This window comes from Crinia signifera, chromosome 2 (genome assembly GCF_055691185.1).
Source record: "Crinia signifera chromosome 2, ASM5569118v1, whole genome shotgun sequence".
Classification (NCBI taxonomy): domain Eukaryota; kingdom Metazoa; phylum Chordata; class Amphibia; order Anura; family Myobatrachidae; genus Crinia; species Crinia signifera.
This window is the reverse complement of record NC_139218.1, coordinates 252,695,792-252,712,612: the sequence shown is the minus strand read 5'-3', so window position 1 is coordinate 252,712,612 and position 16,821 is coordinate 252,695,792. Positions and strand designations below refer to the sequence as shown.

Below are 16,821 nucleotides of genomic sequence, written 5' to 3'. Positions count from 1 at the left end.
CAGCTCCCCACCGGCACACACATATGGATCGGCCCCAACACATCGTTAGAGCCGCTGATGGGTCCAATCTGACAGATTGTTCCTGCAGCAGGTTCAATCTGAAGGATCCGACCCAATGCACATGAGACCGCGCATTGAGTTGGAAGGGATGTCAAATACACCTGATTTGGGCTGATTTCTGGGATTGGGTGAAATTGTCCCAAATCAGATAACTGTATAGCACCTTAAGGCTTTTACTCTGGAGGTTCTCTCATTCTGCGCTACTCAATACTTACCACATACATAACGACATCAAAACCATTTTTCAAATAGCAAGTTATGCTATAGCTTATAATTCATTATTTAATTCATTATAGCCTTATCATTTATTGCAGTGCAATCGCGTGGATGGACCTCCCTCCCTCCCTGATGACTATTTTATTCTCCCTCTAAGTAGAAAGGTAGAAATTGCTGGCATTGCGGCAGTCAGGATTCCGGCTGCCAGGATTTGACTCCATCCGATATGAATCACATGCAAATTAAAAATACTGATTAGTGTATAATATCAGATAGATATTTTAGTTAAGTGTGTAGTTGATATGGTCTAACACAGTGGTAGCCAACCCTAGCCCTCGAGAGCTACCAACAGTTCACATTTTCCAGACAACCTAGCTGCTGCAAAGGTGCACTCATTAATAACACATTTTAAAAGATCCACAGGTGGAGCTAATTACTACACTTGTGATTCTGTAAAGGAGATTTGGAAAACATTAACTGTTGGTAGCTCTCGAGGACTGGCGTTGGCTACCCCAGGTCTAGACATTCATTTATTAAATTAACAAGGTTAAATACACTTTACAAGATACAACAGAAAGATCATATTAAAAAACAAACAAACATGGATATACAGATGTGCAGCTGGCTACATCAAAGCCTCAATGTTGTGACCATGCTTCTTACAATAGATATTTTATACAGATTTAAGGGCCTCTTCAGTTACTGGCAAGTGGGGCGACATGCTGTTGCAGAGTGGAAATGTGGGCAAATTCATCTCACGCAGGAACTGTAGATTGTTATATGAAGTCATATGGGCTGAAAACACAAATCAGTGAGTTCGGAGGTTACTGGAAGTGACACGTGTGTATTTACTCACACTGGGAGTGACCACATAAAATTCTTTGTTACTAGCTTTAGAACTCTTTTTGAAGTAACATTTATAATCCCATGAATAATCAAGTGAACTCTATAATAAAGTTTTACATTTAATAAAGTTTTACATTTATAATAGAAAAAAAAAAAAAAAAGATCTGTCTGCCTTAGAATTTACAGATTTACAGAGTACTGTCTGTAATAGTCAGGCACTGATGAGCCATCCCATCAAAAATTGAACAGCAGGCGTTACGAATAGTAGATTTGACTGCCAAAGTTCTTTCAGAGTGGAAGCTACCACACCTGTAAAGTTAACGCTTTTTATTATATATATTATTATTATATCTGTCCTCATTTAGCTCAGCAAATGTTTCTTGCCAAGAAACTGTATTTTTCGATCAAATGCAGTTGAACGTATGGGAGAATTTGCTTCATAAAATGGATTCATCGCAAACTGTAAAAAAAAACAAAAACAAAGGTATAAATATACTAGCATTATTTACAAGACAACTTGTGAAGATTATAAAGAACATATACTCAGAAGAATGCAACACCAACTGTAAATACTGGCAAATATCTTACATGAACAGTAAAAGACCTTTACATCTGAAAACGTTGATCAAATACAAAAAGAATCTTAAACATTTGAAAAGAAGATTACCAGGCGCAGTTCTTATACCTGGCTTCAAAGTAACAGTTGTTATAAAATGTGAAAGCTGGTGGCAAAATAACTGAAGTCTTAAATGAGTCACCCATGCTCAAGCCTGGATACCACTAAAACCTGGTCTGAAGTTTCTCAGCTCGGTTTCCAGTTCGGGATGAGTAACAGGCATGTACCTGACCTCAGTGCACGCAACCATGTGACTTTGAGCGCAAGTTTCAAACAGTTGTGGGGGATCATGTACTGTTCTGTTGTAAACCTTGTTCTCTAGCATGTTATGAATATCAAGTATTTTACAACAACTACGCTGATATAATATGCAGACATCCCTTACAATAATAGTTTGACCCATTTATGTACGGCAACCATTAATTATGTCTTTCCTTGAAAAAAAAAAAAGAAATCACAAATATGGTGTATTGAAATTAATGGCTGATAGTGTATATATCTCTGCCACCCTAATAATTGCTTCAGTGCCTTGTCTCCTGATGCAACGTTATTTATTTACCATGTACTTTGCCTTCTACTGCAATTCCTTATTTTCTTGGTTTTGCTCATTTATGTTTTGTCACGTGCTGTGGAACCCTTGTGGTACCATATATGTAATAAAAAATAAAATTATACTGAACCAATGAAGGTGGTGTTCCCAGTGTGGGTATTTCAAAACGTGTTTCGTTCCGCCAAGGTGACTTATGCTGCTTTCCCACTGCCTAAACGTGTAATGACCCGGTATTTGTAAACGGGACTTTAAATGGCTCTGAGCCATAAAGACCCTTTCACACTGCCTGTTGTAAACGGTATATTACTGGTTGATTACTGTTTTTGTACCTTTCACATTGAACCCATTGTGAAAAGGTACAAAAACGGTAATCCAGTAATATACCACCCATTACCTGTCCTGCCCCACCCTCCCCTGGTACCTGGCCTACAAACCCCGTACCGGTCTTGCACAGGATCCTCAAATGGGTTTACTAAATTGCCGTTTTTTTGCACAAAGCCTATAGAGACGATGGTGAGCAAAGTAACGTGCACATACAAACTACACAAAATAGATCATACCTTGATGTATAAATCATAAGCTTCGTTGAAGAAATTTTTTATTCCATCTTCTTGCCGTACATCATGCAGCATGATAAATCTCATATGTAAGATCAATAAAAGCTAAGGAAAATACTAGACTAAATAAAATAAATATAAATCGATCAGATCAAACACAACATATAAAAAAAGCTACATGGTTCACGTCACTAGTCCTGTCTGGAAATTAGTAAACCGTACAGGTAGCGCACAACGGTTTATCTAAGTTCTTAGGACTTTAGAAAGGATATGTCCAGCAGTTACGAAAGCAGAAACAAACCATTCATTAAATTTGTCAACCGTCTTGAGGTACATGTTATTGGACAGCCACATGTTCTCATCCACCAGGTCCAATGCAGCGTGTGCTATGAACTGGTTAAGGTGACGATGATCATCCTTTTGGTGAGACAAGAGACCGGTAACAGGAAAACCATGTTAATACACTTCCTTCACATAGTGAGCACTGCAGAGAAATGTCATGGAATGGTTTATTACATGCATCCATTTTACATGGCCATATACATGAATTAGCAGACTACAAACATGTCATAATACATATATGTAACATATGCGAAACACAATAAAGCGGTTTTAAATTAAAAGTAGGTAAGAACACTTTTATACAAAGTAAAAATATATATTTTTAATCTAAATGATGTCAAAGAATGGGAGTGCTTTGCAAAATGCAGGCCTAGATCTATACTATCTTTAAACAACTCACCTTATATAGCGCCTGATCCCTAAAGAATTTGCGGATTTTTGTCTCTGTTTGGTGTCACACATGCGCAATTCGATAGGCTAAAGAATTTGCAAATCAGCAATCAGATCTGAATAACCCCCAATGTTGCATGAGTTGCTACTAGAGGCAATGTAATGAAAAGCAGGGGCTGGGGTGATCGTATTACAGGGGTCCAGTAGACACATCCACAGGCCTGCTTTAATTACCCAAAAAATCATGAAATTAATTATCTAATAAAGTTGTTAGGTCTATGGATTTTTCTGTTCCCAGTTGTGTCCGTAGCAGGCTAGTGGTAGGTGCAGAATAATGGTAGCTTGGTGGTCTGAGGTAACTCGAGCACAGGAGAGTTCTACGTAAGAGGTGATATTGGAGTCACTCATGCGTATCAAGGACTTGGTAGACACCCAAGTTATAGGCATAGAGTCTAAACCCGCTGGTGGTCTTCCCCACGGAGGAGGGAATATGGTTGTTGCTACTACCGATGGGCAGGTTGTGGTTTCCCTGTACAACTAACAGTGAACCGAGACTTGAAACAGGAACCTTTACTGCGTAGGACTGGTATAGGTGGTATGACCATTGGACTGGTACTGCCATCAGGAAAATACCAATGATGCTGCACAGAATGTGTTCTGTGATCACAGTGCAGAATATCAAACGCCTCTGACAGGCAGAGGTGTTCCGGGAAGGGGTGGCATTTCCAGAGTGGCCAGGCCGAGCACTGGCAAAATATAATAAGCCTAGAGTTGGTAATCTAATAATCACACACTATATAAATAACAGAGCTCGGCTCAGTACCTTAGATTCAGTTTTTCCTGGAGGTAGAAATTCCATCTCAAAGACTGGATTGTCATGATGTCCCACAACGACAAAATAGAAACTACCCGACATGGTCTTGAAACCTACAAATAGCTAATATATAAATGGACAAGTCACTCAGGGGCAGATTTATTAAGCTTGGAGAAGAGAAACTGGAGAAAAGGTAAAAGGAGATAAAGCACCAGCCAATCAACTCCCAACTGTCTTTTTCAAACACAGCTGATTGGCTGTGCTTTATCTCCTTTTACCTTTTCTCCATTTTATCTCCACTTTATCTCTTCTCCAAGCTTAATAAATCTGCCCCTTAGTATGATAAAATGATATTTGCTTACAGTATTTCTAAAATTATTAATTGCAAATGTAACAACTTGATGAAAGCTGAAAATTTTCTACAAATCAAACAACTTAAAAGTATCAAACTAATAAAGACAAAGGGTTAATTAAATTAAAGACGATAAATCACCATTAGTGAGAATGAGAGGTAGCCTTGGGCTTTAAAGTCAGACTATTCAACTGCACTCCCGATTTCCCAACAGACCTTTCAATGCCCCATTTAAGTAGCTTGTGAATGGGTCTCATTCAGGTTGGATCGCATAAGCGATCCAACCTTCAGTTTCCCAGGAGGAGGGGGGCTGAATCTAATATTGGGGAGAGGGCTGTGTGTTTATGTGGTTATGATGCCAGCAATTGGCATGCCTGCAGTTAAAAACCTGGTTTTAGAATCCCAACTGGCAGCCACAACATTGGCATTGGAATCCCAACCCCCTCTGAGTGACAATAGGTGGAGCTAGACATGCCCTTTGGGTGGAGCATGCCACGCTCCTCAGCGGCTTTGCTCCTCACATTCTGCTACCACTTAGAATCTCCCTCAAACTAGTTTTTGAAAGTAGGCAAGTATGATTTTCTCTAATTAGCAATCCATGCTGAATTAGGCCAAATGTATGGGAGCAAATGACAATAGAGTATTTGTTGCAAAACACATGGCCATTCAGAAATATTAGATCAATCTCTTTGCTTAAACCAATTTATTCTAATAATCTTTTTGACCATTTTCTGGATCAAATGGTTCATTGTCATTTGCTCCCATACATTTTCAGGCTTTAGGCACGTACATACAGTGCAATTTTATTAACTATGATAGTCAATGATCTAGTCAAAACAGACTTGCCTGCACAGTCTATTTTGCTAGGCAATACTGACTTAGCAAGGCTGCGCATCGGTATCGGCTGCACTATTAATACCATGCAATTTTGGCTAACGTCAAAATCGCACCATGTGTACACCCCTTTTCTTTCCAGCAAGGTTAGGCGTGTATCTAGCTTTAAAAACATACATTTGGCCTAAAATTTTATCCTTGTTTCTCAAACAGTCCCAAATTTCATTACTTTATTGGTCTGTCCATTGCTTTGCTAGTGGTGGGATACTAGGGTGACCAACTCGTCCCTTTAATCCGGGACACATATTAATTACACAGGTTCTGTGGCTGGCTTTCATCTGGTTTTAAACTGCCACACCTCAAGACTCCATTTCACCTGGTTTTAAACTGCCACAGAACCTGTGTAATTAATATGTGTCCCGGATTAAAGGGATGAGTTGGTCACCCTACTGCCGGGTGACCTGGAAAACGTTCACTGTTGGGGGTACTTGAGGACCAGGGTTGGGAACCACTGCCCTATATGACACCCAAAAGGAAGCAAAAGATTATTTCATGGCTTGAGATAACTGCACAAGTTTTTGCTGGACGTTAAGGTGGCCATACATCAACAGATCGATTGTCAGATTGGGCTGGTTGGCACAAAATCCTGGTAATATCTGAATGACCATTTTTGGCAGTTTTCAAGCGTTTCAAAGCAAATGGTCAACTGTCATTTGCTCTCATCCATTACCAGGATTTCGTTCCAACCAGCCCAATCTGAAAATAGATCTGTAGATGTATGGCCAGCTTTACACCATACCTCCCAACATGCCAGGAGGGACAAACTACTCCGCTGCTAGACTTTCCTCTTATTGTATCATTGCCATCACCTGTTTTTGAACAGGTTAACTAATAAGAGTGATGTTTCACCACAAGTGATGGCAATCAAAATTAAGAAGGAAGTCCAGAAGCAGAGCAATGTGTGTCTCCTGGAGAGGGTCATGTTGGAAGGTATGGTACACTGTGGGTCACTTTTTACATTTCAGAGAGAGGGCGAGATGTATCAAACGGAAAATGCGGTAAAACCCTGGTTTTACCACATTTTCCAATGTATCAAAAACGATACCGCATTGAAGGGTATCGCCACCTTTGGGTGGTGACACCCTATAGAAGCCTATGGGCTTCTTTTCGCCGCCTCCGACGCAAACCCGCCGCCTCGCCGACCCCCCCTCTGGCTTACCTTCCTGAAGGGTCCTCCTGGACCCCGGAAGGTAAACCCCTCCTCCCCCTAGTGAAGCAGCCGGACATCCTTCAGTCCGCAGGGGGGAGGCGCCAGGGACAGCCTGCTTAGCTGTCCCCGGCGTGAGGGGAGAGCCAGGCGGCAGGGAGGTGACGAAGAGTACAGGTGACACCAGAGTACAGGTATCGCGGGGGGAGCTCCGTCCCCGCATCGCGATGCCAGCCGCATATGATAGTACATATGCGCTGGCATCGCGGCAGACGGCGATGTATTTTAATACATCCCACCCTAAGGGCGAGATGTATTAAAATACATCGCCGCCCTTCGCGGCCCCCCGCCACGATGCCAGCGCATATGTACTAACATATGCGGCTGGCATCGCGGTGCGGTGACGGAGGCCGGGTTTTGATACATCGGAAAATGTGGTAAAACCGGGGTTTTACCGCATTTTCAGTTTAATCATACTTGCCTACTTTTGAAAACTAATTTCAGGGAGATTATAGTTAGCAGGAGAATTTTGCACAGCACCCCATTGCGGGGGCGTATCAGGCTCCACCCAAAGGGCGTGTCTAGTTCCATATAAGGAGAAATTGTGAAAAGAGATTGTGAACGTGGCATCTAGAAGCATGGGTGTGTACTGCTACATCTAGAGGAATCTAGTAAAATGACTTATATCCAAATGTAGATGAGCCCCAAAGCAGTTAGTAAGAGATACTGGGAAATGGCGCTGATGATTCATTGTAAATATCTGTCTAATTCCTTTTTTACCCCAAAAATGTAACAGTTTAATGTGGGCTAGGTGAAATGAGGGAGATTGCTAGACAAATGAGGGAGAGAGGGAGATTGCTGCTATTTCAGGGAGTCTCCTGCAGAATGCAGGAGAGTAGGCAAGTATGAGTTTAATACATCTCGCCCTAAAAGAGATTTTGTTTTCCTGTTGTATAAGACAGCAGCAAAGAAATATGTGGCTACTATGGACGCGGTGACACTGCAGTGTAACTATTATACCCGCAGCACAGGAACACGTCAGCTGTGCGAAAACAGGGGAACGTGCACCTTACCACAGACTCCCTCCGCTAGGATCATGCTCATCCATCACCTACTCACCTGTCCCCGCAGTCACTATCGTTAATATCGCGAATCGCTTACAACCGGACACCTAGTTGGTCGCCGCAAAATGACGTCACGCCAGCCTCCTTAGGTCATAGTTCATGTCACACACTGTACAATTAGACTTTATTTAAAACGAACATTGTAATACTATTTCCGAGTGAGGTTTGGAACGCGGAAGCTCCCCCTTGGTGAGACTTGATTGGTGGGTTGGTTCCTGGCTATGTGTGTGATTGGTTGTCCTGTGAGCAGCGGCTTTCCCGGCGGTAATGTAATGTAATGTGTTGTGTTGTGATTTGTGTGTGGCGGTTGGCAGTAGAGAGAGACGCAGCCCCGTGCCCCGGTGCGGTGAGTGACTGTCACTAATGCACACATACTGGTAGATATGTGGCAGCTGTTTCTGTGTCATACATCATATGAGGACTTGATTTTTGTTGTATCTTTTAATTGGAAACAGTGTGTCCTTACCCTGGGGCGCCGTAGCGTCAGGGTGCCCTTACACTGGGACCCCTTAGTGTCAGGGTGGCCTTACATTGGGACGCAGTAGCGTTGGGGTGACCTTACCCAGGAATGCTGTAGCATTGGGGGGATCTTAATCGGGGCGCCATAGCCTCGGGGTGCCCTTACCATGGGACACCACAGTGTTGGGGTGCCCTTACCCTGGGATGCTGCAGCGTTATGGTGCCCTTACCCTGAGCCGCCGCAGCATCAGGATGCCCTTACCCTGGGACACCGCAGCGTCAGGATGCCCTTACCCTGGGACACCGCAGCGTCAGGATGCCCTTACCATGGGACACCGCAGCAGTGGGATGTCCTTACCCTGGAACGCTGTAACTTCAGGGTTCCCTTACCCTGGGACCCCATAGCGTTGGGCGTCCTTACCCTGGGACCCCATAGTGCCGGTGAGCCCTTACCCTGCGACCCTGTAGCATTTGTAAATCCTTACCCCGGGACCCTGTAGCGCCGGTGAGCCCTTACCCCGGGACCCTGTAGCATCCGGGTGCACTTTCCTGGGGACCCCACAGCAACCAGGTGCCCTTTCCCTTGGACCACGTTGCGTTAGCAGCGTCAGGACACAATACTCTGTTTCTGGACTTCCATCTTGATGTATATGGGATATGGTAACTAGGTCTACAGGCATTAGGTTGACACCACTAAGTCAACAAGGTTATTAGGTCAACACAAGAATTAGATCGACATGGGGAAGGTCGACATTGGGTTTTTCACAATTTTTTGAGCCGACGTACTGACAGGCAGTATTTCATACCCTATTATCCACTAGGGCAGGTATGTCCAAACTGTGGCCCTCCAGCTGTTGTGAGGCTACACATCCCAGCATGCCTTGCTATAATTTTAGCATTCCCTAATGGCAAAACTGTGACAAGGCATTATGGGACTTGTAATTTCACAACAGCTGGAGGGCCATAGTTTGGACATGCCTCACTAGGGTGTGGAGGGAGAATAAAATAGTGTGTTGAGTGTAGCAAGGCACTGTGCCCAAGGCATGGCGGACGGACGCGGTGCAACATTTCAGTGTCCATGTCGACTGTGTCGAAATTCGGGACCACAGAAAAGTGAAAAACCCCATGTCGACCTAATGCTTTTGTCATCCTAATGACCCTGTCGACCTTCCTGCATGTCAACCTAGTTCCTGTCTATCCAATGATACATACCCATGTATATTTACCATCACTTGTTTTAAACAGGTTAATTGATAAAAAAAAAAAAAAAAAGTATTTTACCACAAAGTAAAGGAATAGAGCATTCTGTCCTTCCTGGAGAGGGTCATGTCGGGAGGTACGCGGGGCCCCCTTAGCGTTAGCGTGCCATTGCTCTGGTTTCAGGCTACCAAGAAAGATTCCTGGACATTCTGGAATAGTGGACTGAGCACAGGTGTCTTATAGTAAATCTGAGCTAATAAGTGAGAATTTAGATTTGGTTGGAATTCAATAAATTTTATGACAAAATATTTGACTGAAGTATGGTCAGGCTATCTGCTCCCACACAATACATCTGGTATACTGCTTGTGTGAAAATAAACTATTTTATAAAAATATTTGCTGCGAGCATCACCTGTCTGTGGTAATTATGTGGTAACCCATTTGGATTAGGGGGATAGCCAGATCTTAGTAGTAAAGGGTGACTGACATCAGTGGATTATAGGCAGTAGGTCTTTGGTTAGTGTGCATTGTAATACACTGCTAAATCGTACACACACTTTTATATTCCAGGGCTTTCTTGCATTTTAAGAATTATTGGGCATTGAAGAACACTTGTTTTAGCCATAACGATTGGATAAGGACATGTTGCTTTTTACTAATGTTAGGGCAAGATCTGGATCAAAGTGATGGGATAAATTTAGGTTTTAGGCTTGTATTGGGTTGTTGTGAAGGCGAGCTACAGTTTTGATTAATATGTAAAAGTTATTATAGAAACAGTATTAGGGTCATTGAATAATATTACTTTGGGTCAAAAAAATGCTTGTATTTTATCTTCTAATTTTACATTGTTTTTTGCAGTGATTTTACCTTCTAAAAGGTATGATGTCTCACAGCGAGCTTCAGTCTTTGTCACAAGAGGAACTCCGTAAAAGACTTTATCAGACATTTAAAAACAAAGGTGTTTTGGATTCACTAAAGGTGATTTTATATAATGTTTATTTTTGTTTCCACACTACTGAGAGAAAGATGTATCAAACCTTGGAGAGGGATAAAGTTGGATACATTGCCATAGCCAGCAATCCGCTTCAAGATAACATTTATCTAGAACAGGGGTAGATGTATTTATATGCTGATCCCGCTTGTTCTACCTGTTGCCTGCTTCATCTTATTGTCCCGGTGTAGCAGGTACTCAGAACGGGCATCATGTATGATTGTTTTTAATATTCAAATGTCAGAGTGCAAATCACTTGTGTGGCAGTCAGTGCTCTCTGGCTTATGGATGCCATTTTGCGGCATTTGCACATGCACTCGTTATTTCTTTTTATCCCCATTGGCACCTGTGGCAGCTACTCTGTTCCCATCCCCTGTTATTTTGCATCCGCCACCCGTTGTCCCCTCTTTTTGGGCACCTTCACTGAACTGGTGCTTCCAGTGCATCTCCGGTCTGTCCAGTTTTACTGCTGACGGTCTGTCTCTGCTCTTGGTGGTTAGTAATTCAGCCAGGTTCCTGCTGACTCCGGCATCAGAGACTGTAAGAGGCTGCAGCTCCACCTGTGTTAGCTGGCAAAATAAATAAAGTTAAAAATCGGAATGGTCAATTCACATCGGCTTGCACATCGGATTGAAGATAGGAGCACAGATAATGAGCCTCTGTCTTTATACACACATCACCTCAATAATACATGTTGGCCCTCATTCTGGTTCAATCGCAAAGGCAAATTCCTTCTCAAATGGACAAAACCATGTGCACTGCAGGTAGGGCAGATGTAACATGTGCAAAGATAATTGGATTTGGGTGGGGTTTTACTTCTAAGTAAGTTCTATATTGCAGTGAAAACAATCACAATCATGACACAATGTGTATTCATGATTACACTATTTGCATGAATATGTTGTTCTTTTCAGGTTAAACATTTGTAGTTACTGGAGCAAAATGTTATAGTTTATACTAAAATTCCCCATCTTAGTTTTTGGCTTTCTTTTATTCGATTTCAGTGACTGCTGTTTTCTTCCATGCATGTCTCTCTTCTCTCCCCATGTAATTGTCCTTGTAGTGAGAACTGAGAACATCACAATTTCCCTTTCCCCTCTTCCTTTGATAAGAACACAAGGAAGCCTAGATTTCTGTTTTATGTAAACATTTTGGGTACTTGTTTCCTATCTGGGCGCCCACGATCAAAATCGCGGTCATCGGGGGTAAAAATCGCGGTCATCGCGGGTAAATTGGGATGGCCGCGATGACCGCGATTTTCCCATAGGGAACAATGTTAAAAATCCTGATTGACCGCGATTTTACTGTTAAATGCCTCAATGGACCCGATTTGGGTCCAAATAGGGCAAATTAACCCTTAAATGTCCCCCCCAATTTTTGACGCCACCCCACGATCGACGCCAACCCGAAGCGTGGCGAGCGCAGCGGTACGCGTCCTCCGACCTTTTCATGCCCTACTATCCACTAGGGCGTGGTGTGAGAATATAATAGTGTGGCGAGCGCAGCGAGGGGACGCGGATACCTTCACTGTGAAGGCCGCGAGGGGACGCGCATAACTGTGAAGGTATCCGCGTCCCCTCGCGGGGCTCGCTGCGCTCGCCACGCTTCGGGCTCGGTGGCTCGCTGCGCTCGCCACACTATTATATTCTCACACCACGCCCTAGTGGATAGTAGGGCATGAAAAGGTCGGAGGACGCGTACCGCCGCCCCTCGCGGGCTCGCTGCGCTCGCCACGCTTCGGGTTGGCGTCGATCGTGGGGTGGCGTCAAAAATTGGGGGGGACATTTAAGGGTTAATGGGCTCTGTGGCCCATTTAACATTGATTCCTATGGCCAAATCGGGTGGATTGAGGCATTTAACAGTAAAATCGGGTCCATCGCGGCTTTTAAAATTGATTCCTATGGGAAATCGTGAGCATCGCGTCGCGGGCATCGCGGGTACATTTATGGCCGGCCGCGACGCGACCGACACGATTTCCAAGTTTAACATTGGTTTCAATGGGAAATCGCGGGCATCGCGTCGGTCGCGTCGCGGCCATACATAAATGTACCCGCGATGCCCGCGACGGGCGCCCAGATAGGAAACAAGTACCACATTTTGAGGGACTTTTACTGCTAGTATGCTTATTGGCCCGTATTCAATGGGGCCGGCGAGGAGGTTAAATGGTGGGGATCGCAGAAAACAAGCGATCCTCGCTGTTGACCCTTTGTGCCAGGCGCTCACTCTATTCAATGTTCTGGGGGAATCCTCGCTGTCACAGGATAGCAAGGATTCCCACAAACAACGAGGCTCGCGGCTAATGCAGGGAGCCTGCTGCATTTAGCTGCAAATCTCACTGTTTCTGCAGCCGCATACGCAGATCCCCCCCCCCCCCCTAAAAATGGAGCAAGGAGGAATCGGCGTATGCAGGGGGGTCAGTTGAATACTGACTGGGCAAGCTGTGACAGCTCATCCCAGGCATTGAATACACCCCATTGTGGGCTATTTATTTGCACTATTTAGTTGTGGGCTATTTAGTAACTAAAGGGATTTAGTTCCACCTGCCTTAGGTGAGACCAAGTCTGCAATAAATGCCATTTTTCTCTGTAAAAAGTCCAACGAAAATACATAGGTTCACAGCTCTTATGTATTTTTGGAGTGTAAGGGAATATTTTTCGCACTAATTGAATATAGCAAAAAAAATGTCTGCATGAACTGGATACTGGCCTATATGTGCTTAAGTAATGTATGGTGGGAAAAAAAAATTAAAAACATGCATATCCATTTTTTCTTCTTTATTTTAACAAGACACAACTGCGAAACCAGCTCATACAAGATCTGAAACATCGGACGCTTAGTGGAGATCCGCTTCAGACTGCCGAGGTGTCTGGTGACTCTCTGTTACACAGGGCCTGTAATAGCCTAGTGGCAGATCACATGAGAAGATGTGGTTATGAGTACTCCCTTTCAGTCTTTTTCCCTGAGTGTGGCTTGGAGAAAGAAAAGGTAAGTCTGATTTTTCTTCATGAGTAGTTCAAGGACAAGAATCGGGAAGATCTATTTATATCCTAGCAGACATGGTCACTGTTTAGTGCCTTGATGGCTAACCTTGACACTCCAGCTGTTGTTGAACTACACATCCCAGCATGCTCTGCATCAGATTTAGCATGGTCAAATGGCAAAACTAAAGCCGAGCATGCTGGGATGTGTAGTTTCAGAACAGTGTCATGGGTTAAGTGGCTAGTTTAATTTATAGTTATAAGGATAACATATTTTTTTAGAGAGGGTCAGCTGCCTGAAACTGTAGTAAAAAGAAAAAGTGCCGCCACAGTACGTAGCCTTACCTAATATCACTATAGACCATTTCTGCCCTTGCCAACAGCACACTGAGGCAGATGTATTAAGCCTGGTCAAGTGATAAAGTGGAAGGTGAGAACACCCCAGCCAATCAACTCCTAATTGTTATTTTTCAAACACAGCTGATTGGCTGGTGCATTATTACTAGAGACAGGATTATATGCAACATAAAAAGCTTGAAATATGCATGCAAATATGCATGAAAAATACTTAAAATATGCATGAAAAGTGTTAAAATATGCTACATGAAATAATAAAAAAGTAATTTTTAACTTTTTTATTTAAAAATCAGCATACAATTAGTTGCAAATAAACCTCAAAAATAGGCCCACAGCATCTGCAGATGTCTAGCGCTATACACAGGATTTTTCTTGATTCTTCCTGGCTGCTACAGAAGACTGCAGCGTCCAAAGCTCTTCTTGCATCAACTACACGGACCCTCATCTCCAGCGCCGATGGACCAAATTTCAGCATAGTGTGTGAGGGCGGCGCAGTGGAAGGCTTCCTCCCTGCGCCGCATACTCACTGTGACACAGCATTTTCTCCACACCGCGTGATATCAAAACCCTTCTGCCCGCCTCCTCTGCTGCAGAAGTCTGTCTCTTGGTGTAAAATCCCAGGCCAGGGGCAGGCAAAGGTTTAGGAGCTTCGTAATGGCATCCGCCCCGACTGACTTTTATCAACATGGATTGGCAGCCTAGAGCAGTGTCAGACATAGCGTACATCCAAGGTTCCCCACACTGCGCACATATTGCCCCAGCCTGCACACTCTACCACTACCTGGCCAGCAGCCGCAGGGCAAAGCAGTGCTGTGACTCGCGGGTGGAAAGGGGGCAGGGCCTAACATATGCACCATCACTAGATTTAGGGTGAAATATGCAATAACCAATGAGAATGGGCAAAATATGCAAATGCATATGCAAATATGCAAATGCATATAATCCTGTCTCTAATTATTACTGTCCACTTTATAACTGCTTTATCATTGTGCCAGACTTAATACATCTGCCCCATTGTGTCTTATTGCCGTGCCCTGGAAGCTCTGTTCTCTGGAAACTATTCTGATGGTTTAGATAAGCTGATGGAGCTAGCACTATAATAGACTTGATATAAAGGGGCATGGACTGGTGCTATGTATGATGGGAGAATACAAGATTGTTACGTGTAACATAAGTGCAGTGACCCTCATTCAGGAGGGATCACATAAGTCGGGTGAAGAAAGTATATGAAAATATGTTCTGTCATACCTCTACAGATTGAGGTATCTCTATTCCTTCTACGATACTACCACCTATCATTAGTTTGTAATACATTGGTCTCTGTGATGACTCTATATATAAATAGTTTTTATAGTTTGGACTGGTATGGACAGCTAATTAGCAATTATTCCCCTTGTTTGCTTATGGCTAAATTAAGAAAATGTATACTGTTTTGACAAATAACAAGATTTACTGTGTACAGGATAATTACTAGAGACAGGATTATATGCATTTGCATATTTGCATATGCATTTGCATATTTTGCCCATTCTCATTGGTTATTGCATATTTCACCCTAAATCTAGTGATGGTGCATATGTTAGGCCCTGCCCCCTTTCCACCCGCGAGTCACAGCACTGCTTTGCCCTGCGGCTGCTGGCCAGGTAGTGGTAGAGTGTGCAGGCTGGGGCAATATGTGCGCAGTGTGGGGAACCTTGGATGTACGCTATGTCTGACACTGCTCTAGGCTGCCAATCCATGTTGATAAAAGTCAGTCGGGGCGGATGCCATTACGAAGCTCCTAAACCTTTGCCTGCCCCTGGCCTGGGATTTTACACCAAGAGACAGACTTCTGCAGCAGAGGAGGCGGGCAGAAGGGTTTTGATATCACGCGGTGTGGAGAAAATGCTGTGTCACAGTGAGTATGCGGCGCAGGGAGGAAGCCTTCCACTGCGCCGCCCTCACACACTATGCTGAAATTTGGTCCATCGGCGCTGGAGATGAGGGTCCGTGTAGTTGATGCAAGAAGAGCTTTGGACGCTGCAGTCTTCTGTAGCAGCCAGGAAGAATCAAGAAAAATCCTGTGTATAGCGCTAGACATCTGCAGATGCTGTGGGCCTATTTTTGAGGTTTATTTGCAACTAATTGTATGCTGATTTTTAAATAAAAAAGTTAAAAATTACTTTTTTATTATTTCATGTAGCATATTTTAACACTTTTCATGCATATTTTAAGTATTTTTCATGCATATTTGCATGCATATTTCAAGCTTTTTATGTTGCATATAATCCTGTCTCTAATAATTACATATATTCAATTGAAAATAGCAATACATATCCAGCTATATTCATGCATTGATAAATATGTCATTGGATTTACTCTTTGTACCTGTATACATTTTGTTCTGATGCATTCTATTTTCGATAAGTCACCTGTACTTCTGTATTATGTTTCTCCTTTTCTTCATGTCTCAATAAAAAAATGACTCTATTTAAAAAATATAGTATGTTCTGTCTTTTGTATAAATACATTTTATGGGAGACTTTCTTCTCTCTCTTCCACTCCTACAGACCGCAAAAAGAAGTGAATTTATGCCTACCATTGGGAAAGGATTCAGGGCAGGAATACTAACCTTTACATAGTATAGTTGTTCTTATCTAGAACAACAAAAGGAACAGTGATGCTTTTGCAAATTGGCTGTTTAATGTCTATTCATAGTGTACAGAAGCCTATTTAGAAACCTTTTTACATCAATGTTTTTTAACACTCCATTAGTGAACTTGTATAAAAGAGTTAAATTATTCTACTAGCACTTATGGAGATCTAAATATTGTGTACCTGGAATTTATGCATTGTTCAGGTTGCTATAATAGTCTACAAATGATTCAGTGTTCAGTTATTCGCAGTGTAAGGACACTTGTATCCCTCAGTATCCATCCAGCTACTTCA

At 43.0% G+C, this 16,821-nt stretch overlaps 2 protein-coding genes across 5 annotated transcripts in view; one reads left to right on the top strand and one right to left on the bottom strand.

Moving 5' to 3' along the window:
* Positions 1 to 1,434: 1,434 nt before the first annotated feature.
* Positions 1,435 to 8,050, bottom strand: TRAPPC2 (trafficking protein particle complex subunit 2). 2 transcript variants are annotated; one of them, XM_083174302.1, is made up of 5 exons: positions 7,904 to 8,050; positions 4,401 to 4,514; positions 3,120 to 3,262; positions 2,849 to 2,936; positions 1,435 to 1,582 (listed from the first exon to the last, which is right to left on the bottom strand). In XM_083174302.1, the coding sequence occupies exons 2-5, from the start codon at positions 4,491 to 4,493 to the stop codon at positions 1,484 to 1,486; spliced, it is 423 nt and encodes a 140-aa protein (XP_083030428.1). In that variant the 5' UTR covers positions 4,494 to 4,514; positions 7,904 to 8,050; the 3' UTR covers positions 1,435 to 1,483. The 2 variants fall into 2 exon arrangements, with proteins under 2 accessions (XP_083030428.1, XP_083030429.1); XM_083174303.1 differs by having other exon boundaries at positions 4,401 to 4,504; positions 7,904 to 8,026.
* A 28-nt stretch (positions 8,051 to 8,078) lies between these two features.
* The window catches only part of OFD1 (OFD1 centriole and centriolar satellite protein), a 46,418-nt gene continuing 37,675 nt past the window's right edge, over positions 8,079 to 16,821 (top strand). The window contains exons 1-3 of one of the 3 annotated variants that reach the window (XM_083174300.1): positions 8,079 to 8,097; positions 10,426 to 10,545; positions 13,346 to 13,543. In XM_083174300.1, the coding sequence (XP_083030426.1) occupies positions 10,447 to 10,545; positions 13,346 to 13,543 (297 nt within the window). In that variant the 5' untranslated portion in view covers positions 8,079 to 8,097; positions 10,426 to 10,446. The other 2 variants (XM_083174299.1, XM_083174298.1) reach the window with 2 other exon arrangements.

Bases quoted from the DNA above. Each gene is read 5' to 3' on its own strand.
- TRAPPC2 (XM_083174302.1), bottom strand. From the start codon at position 4,493: ATGTCGGGTAGTTTCTATTTTGTCGTTGTGGGACATCATGACAATCCA. The intron at 3,263-4,400 runs GTACTGAGCCGA...TCTCACCAAAAG, and splicing joins CAGGAAAAACTGAATCTAAG to GATGATCATCGTCACCTTAA. The intron at 1,583-2,848 runs GTATGATCTATT...TTTTTTTTACAG, and splicing joins CTTATGATTTATACATCAAG to TTTGCGATGAATCCATTTTA.